Raw genomic sequence first — 23,693 nt, 5'->3', positions numbered from 1 at the left:
TTGTGTAATAGAGTTCCGCTTAAGCCGGTCCTAGGGGGCATGAGAGATGTTGCACATTCCATTACCTCTCATGAACGGACTTAATCAAACTGAGTCTGCTATTATTATTTTTAGTTGCATTCTTTGCTTCCAAAGGATCTTTTTACAGATTTTATTTACTGATATTTACTAAACACGTTACTGCAAGATAGTTCTAGGAAATGTATAAATACTCGTGAACAAATGCTTAGAAAAAAGACTGAATCAAAGAGATCAAATTAGAGGAAAGAAAAATGTTTTACAGAAATGGAATAAGATAATTGAACAACATGAGACCAAGTTTGAGAGAGTGGTTAGAGAGTTAAGGTGTATGGAATATTTTGAAGGAATTGTAGTGGTTAGATTAGTATAACATAAACTTTTGGCTTAGAAGAATGAATTATTTAAAATTCTGGCATGGAACAAATGCTCTGTAAGAGGCTGATGTATTTATTTCTGGATTTATATTTAATATAATTTATCTTTTAAATATACATGTGTGTGTTAAAAAAAACTGCTGGCTTTCTTAATCTATGCAACCTATAAAGAAGCATGTGTGGCCTTAGATCTTTGCTTATGATACTGCGTTTTACCTTATTACCTTGCTTTTAACTTGCTACAGATTCCCAATCCTTGCAGCAACGGCGATCAAGTAGAAGCAGTTAGACATGTAATTCAATTCTTCAAAATGTCAATTCTTATACATCAATAAAAATGAAAATGTCATTATTCAAAAATAAGTGACCAAGCTGAAATTGTCCAAAGGCATGCCATACATTTAGTAAAGCATGATTGTTCCCCTCTTTTTAGTGAGATCTGGGCTGGCGGCTCTAGAACATCGGAGAATAGACTTCAGACTTGTTTACAAAATCTACCAAAATATTTCAATCAACCTTCTATCTTACATACAAATTACACTTATCAGACTGTTACCAGACATTTGCCTCCACTAACACTGATTATCACAAGAACCTGTTTCTCCTGCATATGTAGATCACCCTTAGGAACCGACTTCCTAGTAACATAGCAACACCTGACCTTGACAAGTTGATGCAGGCTGTGGTAAATATTCAATATTTGTCTGTTTTACTTTGCTTTTTACCCTGTTCCCTCTTATTACCTAATATTTAAAAAAACTGATTGGAATGCTGTAATTCAAGTTTTTAAACTGTACCTCACGATATCTATTTTCGACATGCATTTAGTCCAATTTGCTACATCTGCTAAACTCGTCCATAACTTTTAAGATAATGTCTAGGCGCTGAATAAAAAATCATGGTGTTTTTACATACATTCAGCAAAATTATATTGTATACTTATTTTGTTAAAAAATAATGCATGTATTCACACGAAATTTCACATACCGGCATTTGAATAGGTACTGCAGCTAATTATTGATTTACATCTGGCCGACTCGCGGCCAAAGTAACCGCATTAAGCGTTTTGACCAATATTGCATATTTTACACGTGCAGGGCTTGTACTTTTGGTATTACTGAAGAAAGTCCTCCTAAAAATCATAATTATGGTGAAATTGACACGAGAGCAACGCGATAGAGCTGTCGAATGTTGCTAGCCGGACATATTTACAACACGTGGGTAAATATTTATTGCAATTTAAAAAGAATTTTGTTATAATTTGTTTGTAGCTGTTACTATGATTATTTCCATTTTTATCCTTATTTCCGTTTTAATACAAGAACCTTCAATCGGTGGTTATCTACCATCCGAGCTCTTTTGGCGAAATTTAACCCAAGTAAAATTCATTTTAGTGACCGAATTGGAATTTTGTTTTAAAATTACGACAGCTCGGGCACATTGCTGTTGTTTCAATTTACCATATAATATGTGTTTTTCTAGCAGGACATTCATCAGTAATGCCAAAAGTGTTCATGAAAACGTGCATATTGGTGCACATGCCCTGCACGTGCAAATCGTGTAAATACTTGCATTATTAACAAACTAGTAATACAATATAAACTGACCGATTAGGAATTTTGTTGAGTGTATATCAAGTTTGTACATGTGCCAAAACAATAAAACTGTCCAAATTCTTTGTACACTGGTAGCTGTTACAGATTCAGGTGAGTGAAGTTGGCAGTATGCAGAGATAGTTAAATAGACACACTTGTTTGATTCTTTAAAACATCTACAATGACACTGGCAACTGGAATTGAATAACCAAAGTCAAAGATTAAGTAACCTTAGTAACGAAAGACACATAGCTGGTGAAATCACGACGATAACGGTACACTGGCGAATGAGTCGTTAATTGTAAATAGGACTGTTTATACTGGGTTTAGTTTTAGACCTGCGCCGTTTGAAACGGTTCCAGAAAAAAAAATTGGAAAATTTGTGAGGAATTTATCGGATTTTAAGGTATCTTGTGAAAAAACAACACATTTTCCTCATTTATCCAATATATTTAATTATTATTTAATGACCGATGTCAACTTTTACGTTCATTAAGATCCATTTTAATGGATTTTGACAACGACCTTGTGGAAAGGTTTTCGGATGTGTTTATTTTGTGTGTAGGCAGTATTTCTAATTTTTATTCATTCACGATGATGAATAGGAAGTGCTAAGATTTTACTAGCAGCTAGACAATTTCAGATATAATTTTTTAAATTTAATTATAATGCATTGATGTGTAAAAATTATTGTCCAAAATTATTATTTAATTTTTGAAGTTTATGCTAAATAATCCATTAATAATAGAACTATTGCATTTCAGTGATATGTTTAACAAAAATTTTGATTGCTGAATTTAGCAGGATTCTGCTCTTGCACTTTAGCAGGGCTCTCGCGAGTGGGCGACTTGAGCGAAATAGGCGCTCTAGAACTTTAAACTTCGCTCAAATCTAACCTCAAAGCGAAATGCAAGTCGCCCGATTTTCTTTGACTTCCGCACTCGCTAATTACTGCTACCTGGACTATTGACAATTTGCATGGTGTCATAAATGAGTGTTGAATACACAAACACACGCCGGTAGCATAATTTAAGCTCCGCCTACCTCAGGTACTTGCGAGATTTTCCCGAGAAGTGTGAAAGCGAATCAAATTATCCGGTACACCAGAGTCGATTGTGTTAAGCCAATCAGTGCCGCGTTTATGTCTTTGACACTTCGCGTTAATTGTCAACATGTTAGAGTGCAAAAAAAAAAAACAAACAACACAATGTTTTATTAAAGAAACTGCTGATTAACCATGCGATTAATTGGAATATGGTACACAAATATTTGTTATCTATGATAAAAGAACGACATGTAATGTATTAACTACGTTAAATTGACTTCTATTGATGAATTTATTTGAATTTATGTATTTCTAGTTTACACATTTTACTTTCAGTTTTATAATTCGAGTGAGATACTGACATTCCTTAGTGAATAACTCGGTGCAAAGAGCTATAAAAATAAATACACTTCTACTTCTTTGCTCGGTGTTAATAATAAACACTTCATATAAGATATAACCAAAATTCGGCAGGTTACATTTAAAGCATCGGCTTGAATTTTGAAAACTACTTTTTTTCAGAATTTTGTAACGAAAGGATTACCACTGTATGGGAAATGATCTAACTAAGAAAATGAATGATCACATCAATGTTTTTTATCAAGAAACAAGAAAATTTACAGCCACCTTTCGAATCACTCAACATCATATTGCGGTAGAAAAAGTCTTCCCACTTCTCCCTAAAGTCTCCCCACTTCTCCCTAAATCAGCTTGAGGGAGAAGTGACTTCTCCCAAAAATTTGGACCTAGCTAGACCCCTGACTTTAGCACAGTTAACAGTGGTGTTCATGGACAGGGTTTCAGAAATCCCATGTCCGGAGCCCGGGGGCTACCAGAAAACTCTGTCGGGCTACTAAAATTTTTCAGAGCGTGCCCGCCGGACTACCTTGAAACTCCGTATTGGGTAGCCCGGAAATCAATAATTTAATCTTCAAATATAATTTTGATAGTTGTGTATAATCCCCTTGTTTATCAAGAGATACATGCCCGAGGCTTTAATTATCTTACCACCTACTGTCACAATCGGCAAACAATTAACCGTTTAATCGTACCCACAGGCAAATGTTTACAAAAACATGTGCACGAGTGATTTTAGACTGATCCAGTAACATCAAAGCCGCTGATCAGTATTGTTTAAAACAATATGCAAACCAGTCTTAAAATTACTTCATTTTAGCGCCACCTGCCAAAGTGTACTTTTGGTTTCGCTGACCTCAATATTAAATTTTATCGAGCGATCGGAAAGATGTTTGATTTTGAGGCAGTTTAGTGCCTACACTGATTGTTTATGCTTTTCAATTTAAAAACTTGCCTGACATGCAAATAAATCGACCATGATTTAGCAAAATATCAGAAAGTATACAGAATTTTGGACAAACATAATTTCGGATAAGTGAATATGCAGTGCCAAGAAACTGAGAGACGTTATATACGCGGTTCTAGTCCGTTTATTAAACCAGACAGATGTTTAGAATCAGACAGAATTATTATGTCAACTTTAAATAATTTTGATATAAATCACAATTCATACAGCTCTAAAAAAAAATATGCAAGTTTGCATTCCTTTTACATTGCCATGTTGCAATAATTTAACTATCAGGAGTGCTCCTTGTAATATTTCTCAGTTTAAATACATCTAATTTCATCTTTTAAAATGATAAAAAGGAGTAATGATAATTGCTATTTAAGAGAACAAAATTTATAACGATATGGGTATGGCTAAAATTATGAAATTTAATCATTCCATCCACTGTAGTATAGAAGCACATAGTAAATTAACCGAAATGACCATTGCCAAATAAACTTAAATGTTTGGGCTACCAGATTAAAATTTTGGTAGCCCAATGGGCTACCAATAAATTTGCAGATTTCTGAAACCCTGATGGATTATAGAATTTAGAGATTTTTCTAGAGCGGAATAGCAGGCGCCCTTCTGACCTAAGGCCCCTAATTGCCGCCCTTTTGCCTTTCTTCAGCGCCCTTTTGCCCTTTCAGCACCGCCCCAGAATCTAGTAATCAATATACATACAGTACTGTTATGTACAGAGCTACCGGTGTTTTAAGTAATTACTGAGAAAAAACTGTTAGTAATTGTCACAAAATTGTCATTATTACATGATAGCATCAAGTCCCATAACTCTGACCTGCATTTTGGCCAAATTATGCCCCCTTTGGACTTAGAAAATCCTGGTTAAAGTTCTGTGTGCAAGTACATACAGCTATTACTTAAAGCGGCATGCTTCCAGATCGTTCGACATCAAAACAAAAAATTTTTTTTAGATATCTTGAAATAAATGCTATATTTTATTAAGAAGGCTTTAAAACTTAATTACTGACACACTTTATATTACAGAAACACATGAGAATTTGCTGTGTTTTCTACTTTTTACGATGAAAATCTAAAAGCGTTTGTCACGCTTTTACTCCAGGTAAACTGTCTCTATTATAAATATCTATATTTCGAAGTCATTGTTCACTACAGTACTTCAGCTATAGCGCTATTGGTTATGACAACGAGAAAATGTCTATATTGCCATGGCGGTCCGGGGTTCGATTCCCGATGCGGTCATCTTTTTTACTTGATTTGGAACTAAAATATTTTATAAACAAAAATTCATATTCTGATGTTCATAATATGACTAAACTTCAATTTGAAAGAAAGATTATTTTTTAGCCAAATCTGGAGGCATGCTGCTTTAAAGGCATATAGATTTGAAACATATTTTTTCTTTTTCTAGATCAATTACTAATCTCACTGGATCAAGTCCCATAACTCTGACATGTATATTGGGCAAATTATGCCCCCTTTTGGACTTAGAAAATCCTGGTTAAAGTTTTACATGCAAGTTACTATCTCCAAAGCTATTGCAGATACTGAATAGAAACTTCACATGTGTCTTCGGGATTTAGCTGATAGCATCAAGTCGGACGGTCCCATAACTCTGACCTGCATTTTGGTCAAATTATGCCCCCTTTTGGACTTAGAAAATCCTGTTTGAATTTTGCGTGCAAGTATATACAGCTATTACTTAAAGGCATAATGATATATATTTGAAACTTATTTTTTATTTTTCTAGATCAATTACCAACCTCACTGGGTCAAGTCCCATAACTCTGACATGTATTTTGGGCAAATTATGCCCCCTTTTAGACTTAGAAAATTCAGGTTGAAGTTTTGCGTGCAAGTTACTATCTGCAGAACAAATGCAGATATTAAATTGAAACTTCACATTTTGCCTTCGGGATAATAAAACTAGTTAATTGCATCAAGTCCCATAACTCTGACATGCATTTTGGTCAAATTATTTCCCCTTTTGAACATTAAACTTCTGGTTAAAGTTTTGCATGCAAGTTACTATCTCCAAAACTTATGCAGATACTAGATTGAAGCTCTATAGATATTTTAACATTTAGGGTAACATTTTCCTGTTTCTGGGACAATAATTCGAATAGTTGAGCATTGGCTATCTTACGGACAGCTCTTGTTAATTTTTCATCCATAAATGTCCTTTGCAAATGACAACACTGTTTATGACATGATTGTGTACTTTTCTCTTTTGGTTGTGAGTTAATGCGACGTTACTTGAATGCTCAGTGGAAATGCAGATGTCATGGAACGTACAATTATTTCATATTGTAACCTTCACACTTCTTGAGCCAAATAAAATGCTCATGTTTTGTTGCAGGCATTTGGTCTGACAAGGACAAAGCTTTACAGTCAGAGGCTGCATATTTGCAAATTGATCATCCTGATCATCTCTATTGCTCAAATGTTATTAGCTTTGACATTTCTACCACTTACTCAGTTTATAACAATAACTTCTGTGAGCTCTAGAGACAGTGTTTAATTACTTGGAACAATGCAATTGGTCGATTATAAAAACACAATGCTTTTATTATTATTATTTACTGCTAAAATTAGACATGGTAAAACCCCATCTATGAAAGGTCAAGAAGCTGCATCCAACAGGATGCAAGTGGAAAGAATTTCCTCGTACAGAATGAAATTTATGGTTATATAATAGACACAGGAATAGATCCATTCCTGCATCCGGGAAATCCATGGTGACAGTTTACAGCGGATTAGCAGTTTATGACTCTTAATTCAGTTAAATGATGTTTGTCAGTGGTGATGATCTCCCAGATGCGAAGTTAACTTTGATTAAAATGAATCAGAATCATGTGAGCCGCACCATGAGAAAGCCAACATAGTGGCTTTGCGACCAGCATGGATCCAGACCAGCCTGCGCATCTGCGCAGTCTGGTCAAGGTCCATGCTGTTTGCTTTCAAAGCCTATTGCAGTTAGAGAACCTGTTAGCGAACAACATAGATCCTGACCAGACTGCGCAGATGCGCAGGCTGGTCTGGATCCATGCTGGTCGCAAAGTCACTATGTTGGTTTTCTCATGGCATGGCTCATGTAGTTTACTTTCTTTTAGTTGTACAGAGAATCATTCAGATTTACTGAAAAGTGTGTTAGTTGAATGTCAGACACTTGTTGAAAAAAAAAACATGCCATAAGAGTCAGAATTTTAATTGCCATCATTGTATCCAAGTTATAATTATTTTAATCATATTTCTGAAATGTTGACAGTTAGCTTCAGATAATTCAAGAAATATCTAAAATTCATTCTTTATAAAAGCAAGTAAGATGGCACTTAAAAATCCATTAAGAGAAGTCAAATTGATTACAAAAATCACATCCATTAGCTGCCACAGTCTGTGTAGGGTATGGATAGGCATACATAAAATTTTGTTTAAATCAGGTGCATTTTGACTTACATTTGGATGTATATATATTCTAAACATGTTAGCTTTACAGACATTTAAACCTGTGTTCAAACAAAATACTGGATTTAAGGTTACAGTGCTGTTTAACTGATGCTTTTAAAACATATTTCGTCCTCATTCAAAATATACAAACTAAAACGCTTTGCTTGAATAACATTTATATTTTATCATTTTCAGTTTATACTGAATAATGTAGAACAAAGATGTGTGATTACAATCATATGAGATCACCTGGGCTAAACCCTTCTGGACTCATTGACCATGTGTCATCTTTGTCAAACAACCTTGGAGAATTGATAGAAAACTCTGAGTACAGTGACATAACATTAGTTGTTGAAGACCGAAGATTCCAGGCACATAAAGTTATATTAGCTGCTAGATCAGAATATTTCAGGTAAAGTTTAATACACATTTAATATGAACTGGGGCTCAACAGGTTCTTTGATATCAAGTCCTTCCGCAGAATGAGCTTCTAAGAATTGTCCTGATGCAGTTTGAATACATCCTGCAATGAGGTGGCCAACTCACATGACTTAATACCATACACATGGAAAAAAGTCTCACAATTCAAGTGAATTTTTTCCTTATTACTTGACAGATTTTCATAAGATAAAGAGCATCACAATCAGTTCTCAGTAGTTTTCTACAAGACCTTGTCCAACTATGAAATTGTGTATGTTACCTACACAGTTACTTCAAGAAAAACAGTCGTGTGAAGTGTTTTAGAAATGTACTGAGAACTGGTGGCAGACACTTCGTGTGGAGGAAAGCATTCATTTTGCTGTATTTGACACACTTTACATGTATTTTTTGATAATCTGTCGAATATTTAAATAAGGAAGATACATGTACAGGTAAAATGTTACCTAAAATTAATCGAGTTGTTTTCTCCGTGTGTGTGGTATCCAAAAGTCACATGGGTTGGCATGCTTTATGCGTTTATTTTAAAGTCTGTTGGAAAGATACAGCAGTCTGGTCGTAGACTACATGTAAGTGTCTAGTTTTTGTGATTATATGTAGAATCTGTAACAGTATATTGAAAGCGAGTAAACTATCCTGAAAGGTAACATCTAAAAATGTTTATCAGTTTTTGTAGCTGGCTATATTGATATTTACAGAATTCTGTTTTACAAACTGCATATATATGCAGTTAAAGCTTATGATATAGCACAGTTTGAACTTGAATGCTATGAGCATAACTAGAGAAATTATATTGAAGCTAAATCTTCTCATTGAAATAACTCAGTATAATTTCTATCAGTGACTGCAGTAGATGAGTAAGAGTGCAGGGTTGGGAAGTTTTGATTGAACTTTTATGGCCTGCAGGAATCCGTTTTCTGTGTAGTGTTTTTGATAGAAAATCAGACATAAATTAAAGAAAACTAAGCTGTTAGTCTTTTAGTTTCAAATATATAAACATCTGAATTCATTCTGTATTTGTAGCTTTTAGTTTGATAACGGTTAAAACCTTACAATAGATATCACATTTCAAATATTACTTTGTTATTTTAGAGCTATGTTATTTGGTGGACTGATGGAGTCCCGACCAGGAACCAATGAAATTAAACTACAAGACACGTCAGCTAAAGCTTTCGAAGCTATTCTCAAATATATGTACACAGGCAAAATGAACTTAATGGAAGTGAAGGTAAAATAACAGTAGTACATTAAATAGCAAATGTGTCTGTACTTACTTTTGATTTTATAATTTCAATAACCTACACATAATTTCCACTTCTTAAAAATAAATGCTTAGATAGGGTAGAATATTGTTGTGTAACAGTGTGGTGAAATGCTATTGTGCAAAGTAGTGAGTTACTACATGCAAAGAACAGGAAGATTAGTATCTCCATAAGTTTTAGTTTTTATATTCTGCTCACACAGTTGACGGCGCTTGCTAGAATAATCTGTATTGTAACAAAATCTGTGATCTCATTACATAAAACTATTTTACGGCTGCAATATTTTTCCTTCGACATTTGTACTTCAGTATACATATTTGTTTTCATATTTTACATGAAATTACAGTTAACTCTTTTAATAACAGGTTAAATTTTCTGATACTGACTTTATTACCTTGCAGGAGGAGCATCTGCTAGACATTCTTGGTATGGCCCATAGGTATGGGTTTACAGAGCTTGAGTCAGCAATATCAGACTACTTGAAAGCTATACTCAACATACGAAATGTGTGTCTTATATATGATCTAGCCAATATTTACAGTTTACGCAGTTTATGTGAGACCTGCAAGGAATTTATGGACAGAAATGCCTCACAGATTTTACAAAGTGATGCTTTCCTCACATTATCAAAGGTAAATTCCAGTTGTCCTGATGACCCGCTGTAAGATTAACAATGTTTGTACTGATATAATTGTAAACATACTTCGTGACTCTATGAAAAAATACAAACAAGGTGAAAGCACACAACAAATTGGTCCTTTCGTCATTTGACAAAATTGTAAAAATAGTATCATTGGGAGATGTGTGCTGAAAGCCAGGGCATTAGCAGGGTTCTGCAGACACAAGTCATGTTATTCTTTGTACACGGGACTGGTAATCTTTTGAATTATATTTAATTTTATGGTAAATGATGGAATGTGTCGGTTTGATATACATGTAGATGATAAAAGTTGTTCGGACTAAGATTTTAAGACCTTGTTTTGAGATAAGTAATACGCAAAAATGTGATTAAAGTACTTGAAAAATCATTGAAAAAAGATGTTCTGTGTGAACCTGAAGCAGATGTGTGGTGCGCAAGACCCAAACCCCAAAATTGAAAATCACGGTTTCACTCGAAGTTTAAAAGTTAACAAGGACTCTTTTTAGTGCTTAGTCCATAACTCTGCAAGCCACTGAGGGATTTGGAAATATCTAGGCTGTTGGCACAAAGGTTTGACATCCTGAGAGTATAGTCATGCAAAAAACTTGGACTATTAACTCGAAAGGTCAAGCTCACATTTGTAAGTGGAAGATAAATGGGTCTCGCATTTCTAGCTCATAACTTTGTCATCTATATAGGGATTTCAATATAACATTGACTAATCTTCCCTATTATGAGACACAACTAAGAACTGACACTTAAGGTCATACCTAGAGGTAAAAGATTTTAGGTCATTTTTCTTGCCTAGTCAATATTTCTTCTCTCTGCATTGAGTTTTAGGTCACATGGCTGGAACCTAACCCTAATAAAACAATGTGTCATATGCAAGATCCAGACTTCTTACTCAAACTTTTTTTATCCAGGAATGGATATTCAAATATCTTGGCATAAATATTCCACATTTGAAGCCTAGGTAAAGGTTACAGGGACCTATATGATCATATAAATCTTTGTGGGTTTTTTTTTGGTACATGTTAACACCCCTTTAATATTATGATAAAGTTTTGTTTTTTTCTTCAGTTTTCCCAATAATTTAAAAAATGACAGTATTTAAAGTAAGATCAATTATATTAATAAAGTCAAAAGGCAATTAGCAGTTGTAGGTGTCCAAAATGCAAACCCAGGCATCATTTGTATTGTTTTTCTTGGTTATTTGTTGTGCTTATGTTCACATTTGCTGAATACTATGGCTTTGAAAATTTATGCATGTCTTTGTATCTGAACCAAAACTTTTCATGATTATTGCCTTATGTCAAGCACTTAAAGACAAGCACTGGCATCCCCATGTGATGTTCTTGTTCTTATCTCAAATACCATCTTTTTTTACAGCATTCGGTGAAAGAGTTGATATCAAGAGATTCATTCTGTGCTCCAGAGATAGAGATATTTATCTCCATTCAGAAATGGGCAGATGACAATGAGGGGGAGGACCCCACCCCCATCCTCGAGTCTGTCCGACTTGCACTCATGTCCATGCATGAGTTACTGAATACAGTGAGAAATACATCGTTTGTTTCACCCGATGCCATACTTGATGCAATAAAACTTAAAACAGAATGTAGAAATATGGATTTAAAATACAGAGGATTTAAAAGTAAGAATTTGATTTTATATAATAACTAGCTGTTAATGCTGCATGTATATTGTATCATGTTCGTATGTATTTTAATGCTTTGATATAATTGGATATATGTTGCAGAGTTTTATAATTGACGGAGAACTGCCCCAGTTGCATCTTCCCATCTTGAAACATATACTGTTATACTGATCAAGATCTTGGGTATTGTCTGCTGTGTGATCATCACAGGAAGCAAATGCCCAGTCAGGGAACTCCTGGTTATATTAGTATTTAAAAAATCACACTTTAAAGATACCATGTGCCATTGTGGTCATGATGATATCAACATTTTCAAACATTTTTTTTGCTCTTACAGTACATGAGGAAAATGTGGCAACCACAAGGTATGGAGCACAAGTGATACGTGGAGAAATGAAGGCCGCACTGCTGGACGGTGACACATCTACATATGACCTTGATCGAGGATTCACGAGACACCTCATTGACGATAATAACGGACAGGGTATCGTAATAAAACTGGCACAGCCTTACATCATCAACACAATAAAACTGTTATTGTGGGACAGAGATCAAAGGTTTGATATTAGTTTAATAGAACAATATTTTTCTTGTGAAAGTTGGAGTGACCAAAATGCTGAATGCTTAGTGTTATAGAATAAAGTGTGTAACTCGATCAGATAAATACAGAATAAAATTTAAGGATGTTGTTCAGGTTTACAGATTGAAATTAAAAGAGACTGTCCATTTATTTCTACATTAAAAAAAAACACTATAAGGGTGTATTTTTGTATCACTTGATCTTAATATATGAGAAAACTATATATAGTGACTGGTGAACATTCTACTACATCTTTGTATTCATCATTTTAAAACACAGTTTTCTGTTCTGTTAAATGTATGTCTAGAAATGGTATATTTTTTGTTAAGTTATTTAATTCAACCTATTGTAACATTTTTAAGCCAGAGCACAAGTAAAACTAAATTGTTCAATGATAAGAATGTATTACTTATAAATTTCAGGTCATATTCATATTATATAGAGGTATCGATGGATGACAAGGATTATGAGAAAGTAATAGATTATACACGTTACTGGTGTAGGTCGGAGCAAACATTACATTTCCCTGCTAAAGTTGTCAGGTACTTTAACATACTGTTTTTGTTTTCTGTCAACAGGCAGTGGGGATATACATTCACTGAATTTGCTTGTTCATTTGTTTTTTCTTTGCCCTTTTTATGTGCCACCAGAGCTAAAAATAGAAAACATTTAACAATTTCTCATGAACCAATTGATGGATCTTCACCAAACTTGGTCTGTAGCATCCTTAAATTGGCTCCACTCAAATTTATTCAAATACATTTGCTTTTATGGGCCACCAGAGCTAATAATAGAATAAAATCTTTAAACAACTTCTCAGGAATCACTTGATGGATCTTCACCAAACATTGTCTGTTAAATCCTTGTATAGAACTTATTCAGTTAATACTAAGTGGTTCCCCTTAGCCCCTTTTACAGGTTGCCACAGCTGAAATAGAAAACTCTTTAAATACTTCTTCCTTTGAACTTGATAGCCCAAACTTGATCTGTAGCAACCTTGGTTGGACCACTTAAGTTTTGCTCTAATGATTATGCATCTAGATACCAACACAGCAAAGAATAAATAAAAGATTTAAATTAATTTGAAATGAACTGCCTGATGGATGTTCACCAAAGTTGGTCAGGTTGGAATGTCAAAGTCTCCTCATGATGTCAACATGGCCCTATCTGAGCCTCGTGTAATTTATATTTGCCTTTTTTAGATATGTAAGAGTTGTGGGCACACATAATACTCAGAACAGGGTATTTCATCTAGTCTCTTTCGAATGTTTCCACACGACAAAACCTTTCAAACTGGAAGATGGCCTTATTGGTGAGTAGAGATTTATGACATCAATTTTTTGTTTGTTTAAGTGTTGCTTATTTTCTATTGATGTAATGTGTTCTATTTTTTAATGATGAATAACAATGATATAATATGCATCTACTTTAAATCTAAGTTTGAAATTGTTCAGTGGATTGACTTAAAAACTTGACATAAGTGGTGTGTCTGCTTTGTTTTTAAACACAAGGTTTCTGTGCAATAATTATACCCCCCACCAAACATGTTTGTGGGGGCGGGGGGGCTATATAGGAGTCAGTTTTGTCGTGTCACGTCCCGTTGTGTTGCATCGCGTCCCGAAATCTATTATCTCAGTTATTACTTAATGGATTTGATTCAAACTTAAAATAGATGTTCCACCTTATCACCCGCATCATGTGACACAAGGTGCATAACTCTGACACAAATTTTTCATGAATAATGCCCCCTTTTACTAGGTCACTAAGTCATATCTAACAAAACACTTGCTTAAACTCAAGAGACCACATTTTTGGTCCAATCTTAATGAAAATTGGCCAGAATATTTGTTTCCATGAAATCACTGTGTCAAACATGTTTACACTGTTATGGTGTGTTTCTCAGGTGAGCGACCTAGGGCTGTCTTGGCCCTCTTGTTTAACTTTTGTACTGAGTTACTTCCCCTTAAATTCCAAGAATTAGTCTATTTTTAGAAATTCTATTTTTAGAATTTCTAACTTTTTTATTATTAGTCCTATGAAAAAAGTAAATATATTTTTCTGTTGAAACATTTGTCAGTAAGACACTTTTCTGTGTTCATTTTTAGTGTATCTCTAATAGTAGAGATTTTTATATTTACCTCATCCCTCATCCTGGGCACATGTACTAGTAATACTTATATGTGCCGTGGAAGCCCAGGATGAAGTACTCAAAAGACGAGTAAAAAAAAATTTTAAGTATTAAGTTTTTTTTTACGTTTTATATTATTCTGAGTATTTTTAAAATTTCTTATGGTTGCAATTCTTCTGTGACAAGACCGTATTGTGGGGGTATAAGTCACTCCTGTGACAGTTCTAGTTTCCTTCATTTTCTCCTCAGTTAAGCCACTTACTATTTTCTCCTCAGTTAAGCCAATTCCCACTTGCTATTTTCTCCTCAGTTGAGCCGCTTTCCATGAACTATTTTCTACTCAGTTAAGCCCCTTTCCATGAACTATTTTTTTCCTCAGTTGAGCCACTTTCCATGAACTATTTTCTCCTCAGTTAAGCCCCTTTCCATGAAATTTTTTCTCTTGATTTGAGCCCCTTTCCATGAAATATTTTTTCCTCAGTTAAGCCGCTTTCCATGAAATATTTTCTCCTCAGTTGAGCCCCGTTCCATAAACTATTTTCTCCTCAGTTGAACCGCTTTCCATGAACTATTTTCTCCTCAGTTAAGCACCTTTCCATGAACTATTTTCTCCTTTGAGCCCCTTTCCATGAACTATTTTCTTCTTAATTAAGCCCCTTTCCACTATTTTCTCCTCAATTAAGAAGCCCTGTAGACTATGTTCTCCTCAGTTAAGTCTCTTTCCACTAACTGGCATAAAATAGAAGAATGTGATGTGAATGCTGATAACTGTTGTTGTAATTGTTTACATAAGCATGCATTAGCAGAAGTTTTGAATATATACATAAGCTTCTGTTTGTAGTTCCTGAGGAAAATGTTGCAACCATTCCAAAGAATGCATGTGTCATAGAGGGAGTAAGTCGCAGTAGAAATGCCTTACTTAACGGAGATGTACGACAGTATGACTGGGATTCTGGCTACACCTGCCACCAGCTCGGCAGCGGTCACATCATAATACAGTTACCACAGCCTTATATGTTAGATTCTATGAGGTATAAAACTATATTACTAAAGTTTGATTAACATTTTCTTTAAAAGTGAACTCCAGTGATTTACTTTTGAATACAAGATTGTACTATTGATACTACATTTCATTTCAAAAGTCTTTGAGATTGGTTATTGAAGTTCTGACTAAATGATGTTTCATTTTGTAAACATTTCAGGATAATTTGGTTTGTTTTTGTACAGTAGTGAAAAGTTAAAATAGCAAAATTATTGCAGATTTTTAGATATATGTAGTGATTTTACTATGAAAAACATTTGTTTGACTCAAGGATTCATTAAATTTGTGAAGATATTGCTTCAGATTTAGGAGATCTCTTTACAGTGTAGAGTGATATGATTAATGTTGGCTTTCTGCATAGTTTGGGAAAAAACCCACACAAAAAGTTAAATCATTTAAGGGTTTTTGGATTAAAGGGGTTTTGTCAGAGTAATCTGTTTAAGATTTTATGGACATATGCTATCAAACAGAGTAAATTCTGGTACTCTGTGTAAATTAAGACAAGTGTCAAACTTCTTATTGCTTTTAAAATTGTTTGGTTTTCAGGGGTAAATTTTATGTGGATAAATAGAGATTTGTACTCGAAGAATTGTTCATTTTCCAGAATAAAAGGGTTCTGGTTTACAGGGGTCCTGGTTTATTGTGGTTTCATTGTAGTGAATCGAAAGTATTAGAAGGTAAAATGTGTTGGCATTGTCCAAGTTTCTGAGCAAGTCAGTTTTAGGCTGGGATGTGAGTTAAGGACTGATTGAACTGTTGTCATATGCTGGCTAAACCTGTGTGTATTCAGTAGCATAGCTAGTTGTGAGACCATCAGACTCTGCATAACCATTTGACTTTACATTACAGGATATTATTATGGGACTGTGATGACCGTTCGTACTGTTTCTATATAGAAGCCTCTGTGGACAACACAAATTGGAAAATGATTTGTGATAAAAGGAACTCACCTTCCAAGTATGTTATTTGAAATCCTTTTTGGGCCCTTCTATCCAGTACCACAAAATATGTAATTTAAAAGTTACCACAATTATTGCTGATACATGTGATCATTACTGAGTTAAAATAATGAAAGCAGAATAAGGTCCATACTAGGTTTAACTAGTTTCAAAGGAACTTTAAATCTTGAAGCTCACAGCTTTGTGTTTGAAATCTTGTTTGGGTTGTTAAATTACATAGGTGAGAAAGCTATTCAACAGGCTAAGGAAGGATGATGGTTCTAGGTCCTTAACTGTGTCTGAAACAAAGCCTGAAGTGGCACCTGGAGTCTTCTGTATGACCTGAATTGTGTCAGTGTGACATAAAAGCCAATAAAAACAAAGGAATAAATGTAGTCTTAATTCCCACTTGATATAAATATTGTTCTTTCATTATTCTATGTTGTATGAGATGTTTGTGTCACAGACTTGTTGGTACAACCTTTAAACCATCTGGAAGTTAGACTTGTTGGTACAACCTTTAAAACTTGTTGGTACAACCTTTAAACCATCTGGAAGTTAGACTTGTGGGTACAACCTTTAAACCATCTGGAAGTTCATCTGTGGTATAATTATATACTTCTGTATTTACAGATCTTGGCAAGATATAACATTTCCAAAACAACCAATAGCTTTTGTTAAAATAGTAGGAACTCATAACACAGCAAATGAGGTGAGTCTTTACATCCTTAAACTAAAGAGTTTAAACTTTAATCCATCCACACATTCCTTGTGGTTGGTTGGGGTGGGGAGGGCACTTAGATTTACCTTTGTCTGTCCATCTGTCTGTCTGAATTTGTGTCATTAATATCTTAAAAAGTATTTCTTGTAGAATCATCAAACATCATATGATTGTAATTAAGCGTGTGAAGTTGTACACCTTGTGTTTTGAATTGGAATTTCACACAGTCAGGTCAGAGTTATGGCCCTTGACTTAGTCAAAATATGCCTACTGTGACAGGAGTGGGGGCCACCAGTGTTCTATGGACATAAATCTAGTTTATGACCGAAGGCAGTAATTGAAGGCCGTTTAGAAGGTATTGTTTCTTCTTTGAAAGATCCTGTAACTTTTACAAAATTCTGTAAACATGGGAGCCTTAGTGTAATACAGTGGTTGATGTTTAAATGTAATTGCCAAGTATACATACTCATAGAGAAGCACACGGGCTTTTGCTATTCACATTTACATAGAAAATGTTAATGTTAGGACAATTTCATACTAAGTCAGAAATATAATTTAAAGTTTTAAAATGTGTTTCACAAAACAGAAAACCATGATTTAGACAAAAAGCAACAGAGATGTCTTGATAATAAAAATCATATTTTAGACAATACCCTTTGCTTCATGCCTGCTCTTATTTATCTTATCTGTGTATAACTTGATCTTTCCTTTCAGGTGTTTCATTGTGTTCATTTTGAAACTCCATCAAAAGCTGCTGGAATGTCAGCAGTGAGAACAACTCCACCTGGCAGTCCATGTACAGTGAGTGGAAATAACCAGAATGAGCGCAGTCTGTCACCCAGGCCTGCAATCAGTATGAACCAAGGCAGTCTACAGCTTGCTGGGTTCCAGCCTGGGGTCGGGAACAACTTGGTTGGTGCAAGTATGTCTGTGAATGTCAGTGGAGGATTAGTTAGAGAAAGTTTGGATACACCAGAGTCCGAGAGGCAGGAAATAGACAGTAATTCATCGACTTCTGAGTCGGAGAGAAGATGAAAGGAGAATGTGGCTGAACACTGCATGTTCTGTTGTATATACTCACATTGCTTATTTATTTTACAGTGACACAGTTGAAGGGGAATTTAAATGTTTTAACTCTGATATAGTGACATCCTGTTTAAACATTGCGGTGGATCAGTTAGATATTTTGTGTTGAATAGATTTTGCTCATGAAGGTTTCAGAGTTGTTAAAGTTTGCAGATCAGTTTTGTTTTAAAAACAATGGTTATCATCTCTTTTGCCTCAGAAGTGGAAACTGCTAGCCATAGAATCAAAATGTGTCTACACAATAAAATAATTGTTTTCCCGACTGACAGATTTTGCCATGTAATTTAAGCTAGTATTTCATCCATGTAGCTAATATTGTTATATTGCACAGAGAGAGCTGTGGGTGTTATGTTTATATTATGGATCTCATACTGTCAAAAAAATTATGCAGACAAAAATGATATTTTTTAAGAAGGCAAAATGCTTAAATGGGTTTTATGCATTTGTTTATGTAGAATTGATGGATTTTGATAGGGACAGAATTTTCTGTTTCAAAATATTTCTTTTTAGTTGATTTTTATGCCCCCGAAGGGAGGCATATAGTTTTTGAACCGTCTGTCTGTCGGTCTGTCAGTCTGTTGGTCTGTCCGCAATTTTCGTGTCCGGTCCATATCTTTGTCATCGACGGATGGATTTTCAAATAACTTGGCATGAATGTGTACCACAGTAAGACGACGTGCAGTGCGCAAGACCCAGGTCCGTAGCTCAAAGGTCAAGGTCACACTTAGACGTTAAAGGATAGTGCATTGATGGGCGTGTCCGGTCCATATCTTTGTCATCGATGGATGGATTTTCAAATAACTTGGCATGAATGTGTACCACAGTAAGACGACATGCAGTGCGCAAGACCCAGGTCCGTAGCTCAAAGGTCAAGGTCACACTTAGACGTTAAAGGATAGTGCATTGATGGGCGTGTCCGGTCCATATCTTTGTCATCGATGGATGGATTTTCAAATAACTTGGCATGAATGTGTACCACAGTAAGACGACGTGCAGTGCGCAAGACCCAGGTCCGTAGCTCAAAGGTCAAGGTCACACTTAGACGTTAAAGGATAGTGTATTGATGGGCGTGTCCGGTCCATATCTTTGTCATCGATGGATGGATTTTCAAATAACTATGCTTGAATGTGTACCACAGTAAGACGACGTGCAGTGCGCAAGACCCAGGTCCGTAGCTCAAAGGTCAAGGTCACACTTAGACGTTAAAGATCATTTTTCATGATAGTGCATTGATGGGCATGTCGGTCCTTATCTTTGTCATTCATGCATGGATTTTAAAATAACTATGCATGAATGTGTGACACAGTAAGACGATGTGTCGCGCGCAAGACCCAGCTCCGTAGGTCAAAGGTCCTAAACTCTAACATTGGCCATAACTATTCATTCAAAGTGCCATCCGGGGCATGTGTCATCCTACGGAGACAGCTCTTGTTAACTTGACTATTTGAAGAATAGTGAGAGCTGTTCTACTCACCCAGGTGTAGGCTTCACACCCACCTGGGTTAAAATTTTGCATGCAAGTTCATATCCCAGTAACCATTGCATGTATTGGATTGTTACTTTACACAAGGCTTTCTAGTCATCAAGTCTATGTTAGATAACTTTTTGTTGAATTTAATTCAAATTATGGCCATTTTTCAACTTAGAAAATTTGGTTAAAGTTTTGCATGCAACTATGAAGCAGTTTCTCAATTACAAGTACTTTAGATTGAAACGTCACACTATGCTTCCTAGTCATCAGACCTACTAAAGTAACCAAGTAAGGTAACTCTTGTTTGAATTCGATTCAAATTATGGCCCTTTTTTGAAGTAGAAAATTTGGTTGAAATTTGTTATAAATTAATAAAATACTAAGTTACAAAAGTCTTGTCAAGTTATGGCCCTTGTTTGACTTAGAAGCTGTCAAATTGTCAAGTGACAGGTTTTGTTTTAGTCAAATATTTGCTAGAATGATAAACACTGAGACAACAGTTTTATGTATTAGTTAAATTGCTGTTATATGAAATAGGGCAAGTGAAGTTCTTAATTGTCACTCTGTAGTTGAATGACTAGCTGACATGCAGTACTGAATTGTTTTCAGAAGTAAAATTGATTTTAATACTTCTGTTAGAATAAATTTGTTATAAATAAGGTATTTTATTAACTCTCATATTGTAGACTGATTATGATTGTGTATGATACTTTATTGGATGTATACAAGTTTTTCATGTTTGTATGTGCAATGACCCTTATTTATAATGAAACCCTGATGCTCCCCTCCTCCCCTTGACCTTTTAGTTACTGTATATGTAGCATTGAGCAGTGGTTGAGACTGGAGCATTCTCAACCACTCTTACTGGTACATTTGGCCACTGAAGTTGATATGTTACATATGGTAAATAGTACACTACAAGTTGTATAGTTCTTGTGTTAGTGTAAGATTGTTGGCAGACTGGTATCGGAATGCCACAAGTTGTGTAGGAATTGCATTGATATAAGTTTCTAGACCATTTTTTACCACATTGCCTTCTTTATATAATGAGAGTTTTTTCAATAGTTTCTATATTAACCCTTATCCTGCTGGACATGATTGATTTTGCCTTTGCGACCAGTGTAGATCATGATCAGTCTGCACATCTGTGCAGTCTGATCATGATCTGCACTGTCCGCCATTCAGTCAGTATCTTCTTTTTTTTTTTTTGGAAAGCACCCCTTTTAGCAGTTAATGGTACTGTCTAAAATTGAATGACAGACTAGTTCATTATAGAAATTTAGCAGGGTAAGGGTTAAACTATTGTTTATATTGGCTGTTAGTTACACATGCTGCTTTCTGTTTGTAGTTTACAATGGATGCTGATTCATTTTATTGGATGCTAGAATACAGTATATAAAGGCATGTACATTTAATTAGATACTAACATATTACAGCAAGCAAATCTGTCACATGATCATTATAAGATGACTGTAACACACACATACAATTTTCAAAGATGTTGTAACTTTCTTACCCCAAAGTCCTTATTGATACTAGCTGAATTTATAGTTCAGTGACAGATATTTCCTGAGATTAGTGTTCAAGGCAAATTAGCTGTCATGAGAAGAAATACAACTTCACATTTTTCTTTGTTAACCTGTTAGATTGTTGCTTTATTATAGCATATGTATTCTTTGAAATCCTGTAGTGACCTTGAGTAATTGATATTAAGTAATTGCTGCTGGCAAAGGATGATTTCTCTAGGTGATAAAGGTAGGTAAATAGATATCAATCTTATTAGATTATCAGAGATAGATGGTTGCAGACTATATATAAACAATGCTTGCAATCAGTTAAAAGACAAATATTTTTTGCCAACCTAGTGGGGAAAGACAAGGATATCCTGGTAGTAGAAAACATCATTTCCCAATGGAAAATTTTGGCTCAGGCCCATATTTTTATGTCGTAATGATGAGGTCATAAAGTACAACAGGTGCTTGACATGTATCTTTATGTATATATATATATATATATAGGTATATTAAGTAGATTATTTGATTATGTGTCTAGCACCTGTGAAAGTACATGCACAATTTTACAACTTACAGTATCAAAAATTTTTGCAAAGGTTGACAAGAAAAATGATCTTACATGTCTGCCTGTGTTGGTCAGGCGTTTTCCCAGCCCTATGGACAGGGTGGGTAAGAAGCTAGGTAGCGCTCGGTTTCTCATTCACCACTGGCCCTTGGGTTAGGAAAACCTTATCCTACACTGGTATGCATGTAAGATCCTTCTATTATCCTTCTGTTCCTTAATTTTCATGTTGGTTTTTTGAAAATATCATTACAGATGAAAATAATCTGTACCGTTGTGAAGTCCTTATCAGCAACACTAGTTATCTCCCCTAAAAATTTTTGTTGTTTGCCTTTAGGATACAGTGAAGTAGGTAAAGTAGTGTTACAGTGCCCATAACGCCATAATTAATTGATTGCTTGATTTATCATCTTAGCCTAACCTCTGTTATTCAAGCAACTCCTATCCTGTTTATTTTCTAAAAAAAAAAATTATACTTTGTATTTTTGTAAGTAGTTTTGCTATTGTATTATGTGTTAACTTAATTGACATAATCCCTGTTGGATTTTTTTTTTTCATTTTTATACCAGATACTTAAAATTACCGGGGAAAAAAAGACCTCTCCAAGTTTTGAACCTGCCTGCTTAGCACAATAGGGAGAGCGCAGATCTACTGATCATGGGGACAGGAGTTTGATCCCAGGGTGGGCTGTATGTTCTCCGTGATGATTTGATAAAAGACATTGTGTCTGTAATCATTTGTCGTCCACATCTGATTAGGTTAACTGCCTGCCGTTACATAACTGAAATACTGTCGAAAAACAACGTTAAACCCAAAACAAACAAACAAAATCTGCCCGATTTGAATAAAATATTTGATGATAATCTAGCAATTAATTAATTTAATTTAATAGTTTCCTAAAATGGTGTAACAACTGCTTAATCAGTTTTGCACCGTTGAAAAAAATTAATCAGACTGTAGGGAATGATTAAGTTTACAAAATCAAGGTCTTGTCTCTGTTTTATACTGAACTGTCTGACTTATATTGTCTGAAGTATTTGAACAATTTTTGTTGCCTTTGTCTGTGATATGTATGTTGTACAGTATATTTAGTGGCTATATTTGTCCCCAAACTATGCTGATTGTCATATAATAAGCTGCATTTTCACCCAGTATGCTGATGATATAAATTGCAAGGGTATATTATATGCAGTAGGATATAGACATATGAGCCATGCCATGAGAAAACCAACATAGTGGGTTTGCGACCAGCATGGATCCAGACCAGCCTGCGCATCCGCGCAGTCTGGTCAGGCTCCATGCTGTTCGCTTTTAAAGCCTACTGGAATTGGAGAAACTGTTAGCGAACAGCATGGATCCTGACCAGACTGCGCGGATGCGCAGGCTGGTCTGGATCCATGCTGGTCGCAAACCCATTATGTTGGTTTTCTCATGGCACAGCTCATATATGGTTTTATAATAGTTTGCCAGTCACATTAAATGTAGTTGATAGGTCACTATATTCTACACAATTACCTATTATCCTGGACACCAGGGAATTAACAACTTCTAAATACTGTTATAAACAGAGAAATTAGAAAATGTAGTAATGGCAGACCTTTTTCTGTAATTGAACATTATTATTTGGCCTAAATCTTGTACATGAACAATCATACACTCATATTTCAGAATTCAAAGTATTCAGCCTGTCAAAAAAAATGTGATTTTGAGATTTTTGCAAGTATTTTACGATATGACTAACTTGGGAAAAATAAAAGCATGTTTGTTATTTTGTGTTGATATTTTGATGGTTCTCTGCTCTGTTGAAAAAAAATCAAAATAAAAGAATTTTAGTGAAAGTTTTCA

General features: G+C 34.9%; 1 protein-coding gene across 1 annotated transcript; it reads left to right on the top strand.

The window, feature by feature from the left end:
* The first annotated feature begins 2,321 nt into the window (after nucleotides 1-2,321).
* On the top strand, nucleotides 2,322-23,693 carry LOC123543504 (BTB/POZ domain-containing protein 9-like). The gene is made up of 12 exons (XM_045329576.2): nucleotides 2,322-2,396; nucleotides 8,005-8,221; nucleotides 9,340-9,475; nucleotides 9,911-10,141; nucleotides 11,539-11,803; nucleotides 12,144-12,363; nucleotides 12,809-12,928; nucleotides 13,589-13,698; nucleotides 15,356-15,545; nucleotides 16,406-16,513; nucleotides 17,128-17,206; nucleotides 17,930-23,693. Exons 2-12 carry the CDS (start codon nucleotides 8,031-8,033, stop codon nucleotides 18,248-18,250), a joined length of 1,971 nt encoding a protein of 656 aa, XP_045185511.2. The 5' UTR covers nucleotides 2,322-2,396; nucleotides 8,005-8,030; the 3' UTR covers nucleotides 18,251-23,693.

The sequence above is a fragment of the Mercenaria mercenaria genome, chromosome 1 (assembly GCF_021730395.1).
Source record: "Mercenaria mercenaria strain notata chromosome 1, MADL_Memer_1, whole genome shotgun sequence".
Classification (NCBI taxonomy): Eukaryota; Metazoa; Mollusca; class Bivalvia; order Venerida; family Veneridae; genus Mercenaria; species Mercenaria mercenaria.
This window is presented reverse-complemented; position numbering and strand designations above follow the sequence as displayed.